The sequence below is a fragment of the Arvicanthis niloticus genome, chromosome 8, assembly GCF_011762505.2.
Source record: "Arvicanthis niloticus isolate mArvNil1 chromosome 8, mArvNil1.pat.X, whole genome shotgun sequence".
NCBI lineage: Eukaryota > Metazoa > Chordata > Mammalia > Rodentia > Muridae > Arvicanthis > Arvicanthis niloticus.
The window spans coordinates 67,203,393-67,214,808 of record NC_047665.1 but is presented as its reverse complement, the minus strand read 5'-3'; the positions used below and the strand labels follow the sequence as shown (position 1 = coordinate 67,214,808).

Below are 11,416 nucleotides of genomic sequence, written 5' to 3'. Positions count from 1 at the left end.
TATCTCTATCCATCTTTATCTATCATCTATCTATGTATATCTATCTATCTATCTATCTATCTATCTATCTATCTATCTATCTATCTGGGGAGAGAGACACAGATGGATATATGGCAGTTGGGAAGATGAAATTATAGTTAAAATTTTTCTATGATAAAGAGTTGTATATATAATATATTAAATATTTGTTCTTACTCATCTCTAAATTGGATGAATTCTTTGAATGGTCTGGAAGCTAAACTACATTTTCATCCACTGCATCCCCAGCTTCTCTTCATTCTATCTCCTATTGTTATACGCACTATCACCAATATCTGAAGGCCTGCTGTGAGCCAAGTACCATCTAAACAGTTTGGCATATGTTGTTTTTCTCAGCCCTCAGAACATTGTGTGGAAATGGAAGTTCAATGGGATTAAGCAAATTCATTTGGGTTATTAGTGAAGAATGTTAAACTACTTAAAGCTTGGTTACTTAACTTACAGAGCTGCTTTCCTAAGAATCTCAAATGTTTTATTATTTATTTCGGTTCCAAAATGTGGGGTCTATATACTATGAATGTATGAAATATATGCACCATAATCTGTGTATGGTTTAAAATGATGTATGGATCCTAAAACTTATACAGCATGTTATGTTAAGTGCCCAGTGGTAGATACTCTTTCATATACATGCAAAGTATGTGCATGCATGCATGTATGTGTGTGATGGTCTATATGTGTATGACTTTTAAGAAGCTATATGATAGTGTTTTATTTTTCAGGAGGCACTATCCATATTGGTTTTAAGATGGGATATTTCTCTGGGACCTACATCTCACCATAATCTGTTTAACTATCTCATTAGCTAGTCCCAGAAAAGTAGGTGTCATTCTTCAGTCATAGGATGATAAGCATGCACCACCATGCCTGGATTTATTTTTACACTGTTGGTCTGGATCTGAACTCAGATTCTCCTTCTTTTATAAACAAACAGTATTTTCTCTGGAGCCTCTGATTTCTGTACCTTGAGGTCCCACCACAAGGGCCATAGGAAGGAAGTATCTGAGACTTGATGTGCTTCCAAGACCCTTGCTGGGAATTGTTAGGGCTTTGGGATGTTTAAAACTATCTGACAACTTATGAAGCTATGTCATCATCATGCACAAACTTTAGCACAAACTTTACATACTGCTGCCACTGTACATAATTAGAAGAATCACTTCCTGTTTAATTTCAGTTTGGGAAAATTTTGATTTTGTGTGTGTGTGTGTGTGTCACATAATCAATCACAGCTTGAAAATACTATGTCCTTCTAATGCAACTTGGGGGACTGACAAAACTCATTATCATATTCACACTGTGCCTGGATTTGATGTTCTTAATGACCAACTTAAAATCGGAAGTGTGTAAGGCCAGATGCTTACCACCTGCTGTGAGGCCACTATTGGGAGTGCTGGCCACTGCAGTGATAGAACTCCTCAAAGTCTATGCAAGGCTGACCATAAAAGAAGCAGCTGATGTTTGGAAAATAGAAATGTATGATTACATTACCAGATATATATCATGGATCTGTCTTGAAAGCATTCTTATAAGCACAAGTATTAACTTGATCACATTTGATAGAAGATCCCAAAGTATATAAAATATAGAGAAAGTGTAATGTGGATTTTATCTATGACAATGGCTTCACTAGCTTTTTATGTCACTCCATTCCAATAGCTATGTCAGTGTGACCTGAACTTTGTAAGTGGATTGTGAGTGATGGGTACTTGACTGAAATAGACAGAGTATCTATCACTCAGTATATGTGTGGCAAATCTTCTGTTTCTCTGACCTTATTTTTAATGGTACATCATATCAGAGCAAGCAATAAATCATAGCTTAGTTTGATTGGTGCTCATAAATGGATGTCCTCAAGAAAATCTCACCTTCTCATAGACATAAGCAAACTGTCAAGGTTCAAAGACAGAAGTGTATTACTACCACTTTGTTAGTCTCTTATTTTTCACTTATTTATTGCCAAGTTTCACTGTATAGCTCAGGCTGGTTTCTAATTCTAAATCTTCCTACCCCAGATCCTGAGGGATGAGACCTGAATCATCATGCATCTCTGTTTCCAGCATCTTCCTTACTCTCTTTCAACAAATTAACAGGTCTTCCTTTGGGGTCACTTATCTGAGGTCTAAGATGCATAATAATGGAAACAATAATGCTTTTGTGGATTATCTTTGTATATTTTGTAGATTTAATCGGAATACTTATTCATATCCTAACATACTCATAAAAATAAAGACTTAATAAATGAGCCTTTTGTGAACTACAAATGGATCATGCTTGAACCACATATTTCATAATTCCATGTGTATCTTTAAATATATAAAATATACTCTTTCCTACATTTGACATAAAATATTTTCAACTTAATAAGAAATATGATCAAATATATCTCCTATTGCTCATTTATATTATCTTTTTGTTTTGACAGAATTATATTTACTCTAACTCTCTACTATTTTATGAACACCCTGCATGAAATAAAAATTCAATTACTCAGGAGAGAAGATAGCAATAGACTATGCCATGGAATTTTCTATAATATATCATAGGATTTTTAGAGCTGTTTTTATACATAAGACAACTTATGTATATTATCAGCTCTTATCCTTTATGAGTGTTCCAAGGTCAGAAAAATAAAAGAATATTTCAAAAGCAACCTAAGATTTAATATCTTCATGGAAAATTATAACATAAAATTATATAATATTCTCATCAAAAAATAGGAAAAAGGATGAAACTTCATAAAGACGTTAATATTATATTGTAGGCTTTCCTTATTACAGAACACAACCAATGTTTATAGATTATTAAATCCTAAGGTCCACAAATTATGTCAAAATTGTATGTAGTTTTCCTTTGTGTTGTGCAGTATGAATGATGTTTGTATTATGTGTTCATCTATGTGTGTAGGGGGGTGAACATATGTGTGTAGAGGCCATATATAAATGTTGGATGTTTTCCTCTATTTCTCTGGAACTTAATTTTTTCAGATAGGATCTCATGGAAACTACAAGTTCACTGATTCAAATCCCAATGATCACTTTGTTTCTGTCATTCTGATGTTGGAGTTACATTTAGCCACCATACCTAGTTTTGTAGCTGGATGCTCAGGATCTACACTCAGGTCCTCATGACTGCACAGATAGTAGGTTATTAACGGGACCACCTACCTGCTTTCCAGCTTTTATTATTTAGTGAACACTTTATAGAATAAAAAAGAGTTAATTACTCATTTATAAACTTTTAAATAATCTAGGATATCAACATTCTTCCTGTCTCCAAAACCACACTACAAATCCATGTCTACAATTATTTAGAAAATTCACTTTTAATATTTTATCACCTCAAATTTAGTTAATAGTTTGTAGTATGAAGAAATGTTGAAAAGAAAAGGAGTACCTGAACAGCTGGCCTCATCTACTTGGAAGTCCTCGCAGTGGGCAGTACCGTCACAGCGCTGGTGAGCTGGGATACAGAGGCCTGATGAGTTGCATGCCAAAGCTCCATCAGGGCAGCTCTGATTGGCTGAAAAAAAATGAGGATGATGAAAATGAGCAATGATATCAAGTAAATTTTTTTTGAATGCATTTCTCAAAATGCAGTGATAGTCATCATACTCTTTTTATAAAAAAATATATATTTTTGAAAAAAGTCCTTTGGAATTTTTTTTATTCCAAGTTCAGCAGTTAAGAGCACTAGTTTCTCTTCTAGAGGACCGAGATTTGATTCCTAGCATGTTTGTTGACAGTTCATAACTATCTTTCACTCCGATTCTAGGGAATCTGTTGCCCTTTTCTGGGTTCTGCAGGCAACAGGCACACAAATGGTACACAGACATACTTGCAGGAAAAGTATATATAGAATGCTTATGGGTACACTCATACACATAAAATAAAATAATTTTAAAGTCTTTTTTCTTGAATTTTTTATACATATATAGAGTGAAATATATTCTCTCAAGTGTCCTGTCCAACAGTCACCATATTCCACTTGACACATGTCCTTCTAAACTTCCTGTCATTTTAAATACTAGCTAGTGCTGCCCATATGAGAGTTGGGCTTCCACTATAGTGTGAGAATCTTCTCAGAGTCCACATCCCCAGAGTGCTTCTCCCTCTCCCAGCAACTTTCAACTAATGATAGCTTCTCAGTTATGGGAGGGGCCAAGAGATCACACATTCTATCTATGCCATAGTTTGGATTGGCTTGATCTTGTGCTGATAATGTACAGGAAACCACAGCTGCTGTGAGACCTGGAGAATAGCACTCATGTAATGAGAAAACAGTTCTTTAAACATGATTTAAATTAACATGTAATTTTCATGTAATTTCAAGAAGAAAACATTGATGGAATAATTTATGAAAAACTGACTCCCAGCGACTCAGGTTTTATTTGCATCCACAACCGATGGTCAAATCTTAATCTTTAATGGGACCATATTTCTATCTAGAGCCTTAAAGAAATGAATTAAAGTTAAGTAACACATCAGGATAAGACCCTCATCAAATGCTATTAATATCCTTATGAGACAGAATGAGGGAGGAGAGGAGAAAGGGAGAAAGAAAGAGAAAGGTGGGGTCAGGATGAGAGATAACAACCTGTTTTCCTGGATTTTTAAGAAGATGACAAATACTGAAACCTTTTGTCCTCTAGTGCATTGCTTTTATTCGGATGGAAGCAGAGAACTTCTTTGTTGGGCTTTCTAAAGAGTGTTTGGCCTGACTTAAGAGCACATGGATAGGTTAGAGATACTTTTCTCACAAAACCCTAGATTATCATGGAAAGAATGTTTGTTGAACCTCTCATTAATATACTCTGAAGTATAAAAGCAGAGATTACTCCCTGCCTTACAGAGAACATTTACTGTAGATAAGAAAGGAGGACTCTAAAAGACAATCATCTTGAGAAACAAAATGGCACAAAGAGATCAGTCAGGAATACTTCTTCCAAAGAAGCTGGCATTGAGGTGGGATATAAAGTTAATGGACTGGATTATTTGTTTTGAGTGTTTTGCAGAAGTTATAATATTGTAAGAATGAGAACTCTAAGGTGTTTGCAATTTTAGGTGGGAATATCAATAGTAATTGATATTTGAAGGCCTTTTTCTGTAGCAAAATCAAGCTTCCTAGCTATCAGACTATTCTCATGAATTGTGTGAGACCAATATTTAAAAATAATTGATAAACAGTACTACTATGTCAAATGGAAATGTAACCTCTCTTTAATTAACTGAAGTAGTGTGTATTTATAAAGAATCATGTTTTCTTTTAAAAACTAATGGAAAACAACATAGTTCATCTGTGTGAGACATGGTCCTATGTATAGCCTAGGCTAACCTATAACTTTTGGTCTTTTAAGCTCAACTTCTTGAAGCTGGGATTGTGGGAGTGTGGCATGGTATCTAGCTTGACATTACCTTAATTATACAGAATGATAAAACAAAAGTAGGAAGATTCTCCTGTTGGCACACCTCTGACACCAATCTGTATTTCTAGAAGCTTTCCTGATTTTAGCATTTGTTCTATCGATCAATATCTACTCACCTCCCTCCAAATAAGTGGTCTACTGATACACAATGCTATGATGTGATAGTCATAAAGAGCTGTTTCTAAGATAAATGACATGCATAAAATGCTATAAAAGTTATTGTCAGTGCAACTGGCCAAGGAATATGAGTTTACAGGATAGTAACCTGAAATTGAAGTTAAAGAATGCATTACATAAGAGACAGGAGAGAAGATGGTGAGGAAGGGAAAGGATGGAGAAAATATGTTGGGGAGTTGATGAATAGGAAGAATAATTAGTCCTCTAGAGCATGGCAGGATTAGGGATGACAATGGCATGATTATTACAGAAGACTGAGCAAAGTATGAATGTTCTCAGTACTAATTAGTGCTTTGTATACCAACCAATAGACTTGCCAAATATCCAACTTGATTACTGCATATTGTATATGTGTGTTGCAATGTCATACTATAGCCCATAAATAGTTAAAGACTAGACATAAGATTTTTTGTGGACTATGTCAATATTATTCTTTTGCTTTTCAAATGTTGATTTCTCTGCCCTTATATTGTGTAGCAGTCCAGACATGGTTTTGTAATGCTTATTCCAAATATCTCCTGTTTCTAGCTCGTGTCAACAATGCTTACTATTTTTCCTGTGCCTTGTCAACATAAACTGGTTAGCCAATGGCTGGGCAGAGGAGAGAATAGGGTGAGACTGCAACCAGCCAGGGGATGAGGAAAGAAAAAAGAATAAGGGGGATTCAGCAATAAGGATGGCAAGAAGAAACATTATGAGAAAACACATCTGAAGCCCAGAAAGCCAGATCAATAACAAAATCCAAGTATTTTGGGTATTTAGGCTGAGAGGTAGCCAAGTTAAAAGATTAAAATAGATAAATAAGTGCCCAGGTATTGTGCAATGAAGTTTAATTGAATAAATCTAGTAGTCTCAGTGTCATTCATTTGGGAACAAGCTGGGAGTAGAGGAAAACTGTACACCTTTTAAAATTATCATTATAATGGACACTGTAATAACTGAAAAATAAGCAAACAAAACCCCCAACAACAACAAAAAACAAATAGTGATGTGGCATTTGGATAAGGAAAGGTGATCATTCCTGATGAACTCATGTTTTCTTCCCAGTGTGCTGAATGTCTGATGATCCTACCCATGGGCCAAACTCAGCCATACTTTGGGATGCAACTTTAAAAGTCTTATTATATATGAATATGTGACCTACTCATGTTAGACAGAAATGTAAGAGACAGACTGGGACACAGGGAGTTGACATATTTCTCACTAGTAACTGATGTGTCTAATGAAAGTTAATGACACTTTTGGTGATGTAAAATGAATCTCTTTCCTAAGATCATCCATTATCAATATATTTTATTATTGCCTATTAGTTATGTCAGCTATAATATCAATATTTTTACTTGTCAGTGATAGTCTGTAGATTAGTCATCTGAATAAACTAGCTCTTCTTATAATAGTCACAACTGTTTTTTTCTACCTTAAAATACTGGTAACTAAACCCATGTTGTAGAGATCTTGAAATATTGTATGAAATGAATATGGCCATAACTACATAATGCACACATAATAAATTATTATTCTTTTACCAGTAACTTATTTTAAAGTTTCACTAAACATCATACTGTTGAGACATTTCAATAAAATAATGGTTAGATTTAATTCCAGGACATAATACATGTCTGTAGTGATCTGTGATAGATTTGCATATACAGTATGTCATTTGTAGTTTTAATTCTAATAGCCTATGTCTCACTTTGCTGCTAAAAATGCTGAGCTCTTAGACACAACAGGGAAGTTATACCCATGAGCTCACAGCAAAGTGAACATTTGCATAAGACCTATACAGGCTCATACTGGAAAAAAAATCTCTGCCGGGCGGTGGTGGTGCACGCCTTTAATCCCAGCACTTGGGAGGCAGAGGCAGGCGGATTTCTGAGTTCGAGGCCAGCCTGGTCTACAGAGTGAGTTCCAGGACAGCCAGGGCTGCAGAGAAAAACCCTGTCTCGAAAAACCAAAAAAAAAAAAAAAAAAAAAAAAAAAAAAAAAAAAAAAAAAAAAAAACCCTCACCATATCAGCATAGAGACAGGGGATAAGCATTAAATCCCAATACTATTGGCACTTCATGGTTCCTAAGGGAGGGAACATCTATTTTCTTAGATAATATATCACTTAGTGGGTCAACCACACTCCAGAGCAAACACCACCTCCAAGAGTAGTTGAAAAAATGCACTTCGGGGATGGGGGAGGGGGGAGGGCAGAAAACTCAAAGTTGTGTGGATAAAAAGGAGAGGATAGTTATAGGAGGAGTTGGGGTAAACATGTTCAAAATCCACTATAGGAAGCTAATAAAATGCTGTCTGAACAAGAAATACTGAGTTCCTCTTCTCTGCCTCTCGCCATTTTCTCCTTCGTTCCTAAAAACATACTCACTCATCTGAACCCAGGGAGTTCCATAGATTAAGCATACATCCCCCACTGACCCATGACGCTAGCCCCATTTTTGTGTTTATAAAAAAATTATAACCTATTAAGATATTTTTCCTTCAGAAAAAATCATTCTGAAGAACCATTCATATATTGCTTATTTTCTAAAACAGTATCTACCAAGTGATTGAGTTTCTATCTACAAAATAATTTATGTTATTTAGGATTACTGTTGTAAATATATCAACCTCTAAGGTAATGATAGATTGGAATAAATATGCCCACATATATTAAAGCACGATGCTTGAAAAAGAATTTGGCAAAAGATAAATACACTTCATGATACATTTAGAAACCAAAATTTTTTGTAAACTTTATAGTCTTATTTGAACTGATTTTGGAGTGTTTCTTCATTGCATAAGAACTTATTGTTATAGAAAATCAATGTCATGTCATTCTCTATATTCAGTCCAATTCTTTATAAATGCTAATTAACACTAGCTACAATCACTATTTGTTGCCTACCTCTAAAGGACATTTGTGAATATTCATAAACTATACTGTGACAGCATATAAAATTTATAGCATCTAAAAAATGTAGTTATAAATGCTGTGTGCATATATTTATACATACAGAAAAATAAATATTATATATACATTCATATACAATCATCTCTGCCTCTTAAAGGAAGTAGAAAATTTCTGTTTTCTATTTTATTTGACTTGGAGTATGATTTAAATACTATTGTATATGATATAATGATTTAACCTTTGGAAAAATCATGCCAACTTTCCCCTAGGTATTCAGCTATCCATCTACACATATGGTTTAAGCCTGTCTTATTTTTAGCTCATTTGAACTATCCTTTCACTTAAACAAATTGATTTTTTGAGCTATACAATTTATGCCCACTCAGACAAATGATTCAGAAATACCAAAATTTAAAACATATTTTAAAATTTCATTCTTTAAGACATACCCAGAAAGAATTATATTTTGTTATTTTTTGAGACAGTTTACCTATATAAATTAGTCTGTCCAAGAATTCATCATCTTCTTGTCTCTTCTTAAGACAGTTTTCTATTTTTGAGACTGGATTATGTTCTAGAAAGCACTCTATGTTTAGTGCTGCCTTTCATATATATTACTGATACTAATGCTTTGTTGACTAAGTTTTGTCATATATTCCTTTTATATTCTTTTGAGCTGTAGTGTTATTATTTTCTTCCAATTTTTCAGCATTGCCCTCTCATTTATAACAAAATTTTTGCTCTTTGCTCCTTACTGTAAGTGCTAAGTAGACTATCTTACATTTACTGGAAATTCAATAATAGATATTGGTGTGAACTGATATTTCAGCACCTTAGGAAGAATTTCTCAATACAAAGTACTGCTTCAATTTTTCAGGGGCAGCATGTTCGGGCAATGGAGATACATATACTGAAAAACACCATTTTTCATGTCCAACTTCTCATTAAAATTTGATTTTAAAACTCTAAAAACTAAATTAGATGAAATATCACAAATAATTTTTCTTCATTGGTTGTATTTCAAGTAATGAATAAAGTGTAACATTGCTGAAAAATTTGTATAAGATCCATGTTTAGTGATCACAAAAATATATCAATTTACTTTTAATAGACTGTGGGTTAATTGTCTTTGTTTTGTGCAGGGAATGTCCCTGTCTATTCTTTTTTAAAAGAAGAGTTTGGCTAAGGTGTTACAAAAGATACTGTGCATGGTTTTATTAATTAAATCAGATAAAAATTAAACTGTTTTTATAGAAATAAATTACATTTTATGAAGCTCTGCTGAGCCAGTGCCCTAAGCAGATGTTGGGCACTACCTCTGCACCCAGTCCCACAACACTCAGAGGAGGCTGTACTCCCAGACTCACTAACACACACAGTATCATAGGTGAAGAGGCCACAACATTTGCTCCAACACACCAACTATATGGAGTAACTGGGACCAGCAGGGTCCAGGGACCCAGGAACCCCCACCCAGCCAGTAGCACTGATTCCTTACAGTCTGAGACACTGCCCTGAGCAGACTTTGGGTGCTAGCTCCACTCCCAGTTCCACAACGCCCAGAGGAATCTCGACTCCCAGGCACTCTAACATGTCCAGGATCATAAGTGAGGAGGCAACAACACCTGCCCCAACACCTCAACAACAGAAATAACTGGGACCAGCAGGATCCAGGGATACTGGAACCACAGCCCAGGTAGTGGCATGAGTTACTTCTGGTCTTCTTTCAAAAAATGCAAAAGAAGATAGCCACACAAACCTAATTCCACCTCTAACAACAAAAATAACAGGAAGCAATAATCACATTTCTTTAATATCTCTTAACAACAACAAACTCAATTCCCCAATAAAAAGATATAGACTAACAGACTGTATACATAAACAGGACCCAGCATTTTGCTTCATACAAGAAATGCACCTCAGTGTTAAAGACAGATACTATCTCAAAATAAAGAGCAGGAAAAATTTTCCAAGCAAAATGGTCCCAAGAAACAAGGTGGAGTAGCCAATCTAATATAAAAAAAAAAGAAAAAAAAAGAAAGAAAAAAAAGAAAGAAAAATCGACTTTCAGTCAAGAGTTATCAAAAAAGGCAGAACACTTCATACACATCAAAGGAAAAATCTACCAAGAAGAACTCTCAATTTTGAATATTTATGCTCCAAATACAAGGGCGACCACATTCATAAAAGAAACCTTACTAAAGCTCAAAGCACACAATGCACCTCACATAATAATAGTGGGAGACTTCAACACCCCACTATCAGCAATGGACAGATCATGGAAACAGAAACTAATCAGAGACACAGTGAAACTAAGAGAAGTTATGAACCAAATGGATTTAACAAATATCTATAGAACATTTCATCCTAAAACAAAAGAATATACCTCCTTCTCGGCACCTCATGATATTTCTCCAAAACTGACCATATAATTAGTCACAAAACATGCTTCAACAGATATAAGAAGATTGAAATAATCCCATACATCCTATAAGATCACCACGGACTAAGGCTTGTCTTCAATAACAACAAAAAACAAAAGAAAGCTCACATACATATGGAAGCTGAACAATGCTCTATTCAATGATAACTTGGTCAAGGAAGAAATAAAGAAATAAATCAAAGTCTTTTTAGAATTTAATAAAAATGAAGGCACATCATACAAAAACATATGAGACAATAAAAGCAATGCTAAGGAGGAAAACTCATATCTCTGAGTGCCACCAGAAAGAAACTGGAAAGAGCGTACACTAGCCACTTGACAGCACACTTGAAAGCTCTAGAACAAAATGAAGCAAATCCACTTAAGAGGAGTAACAGCAAAAAATAATCAAACTCAGGGCTGAAGTCAACCAAATAGAAATAAAAAGAACAATACA

At 34.7% G+C, this 11,416-nt stretch overlaps 1 protein-coding gene across 1 annotated transcript in view; it reads right to left on the bottom strand.

Moving 5' to 3' along the window:
- The window catches only part of Malrd1 (MAM and LDL receptor class A domain containing 1), a 665,455-nt gene that overhangs the window by 95,071 nt on the left and 558,968 nt on the right, over nt 1-11,416 (bottom strand). Inside the window, exon 34 of the mRNA XM_034509650.2 lies at nt 3,436-3,561. Coding sequence (XP_034365541.1) covers nt 3,436-3,561 — 126 coding nt within the window. The remainder of the gene's footprint in view (nt 1-3,435; nt 3,562-11,416) is intronic.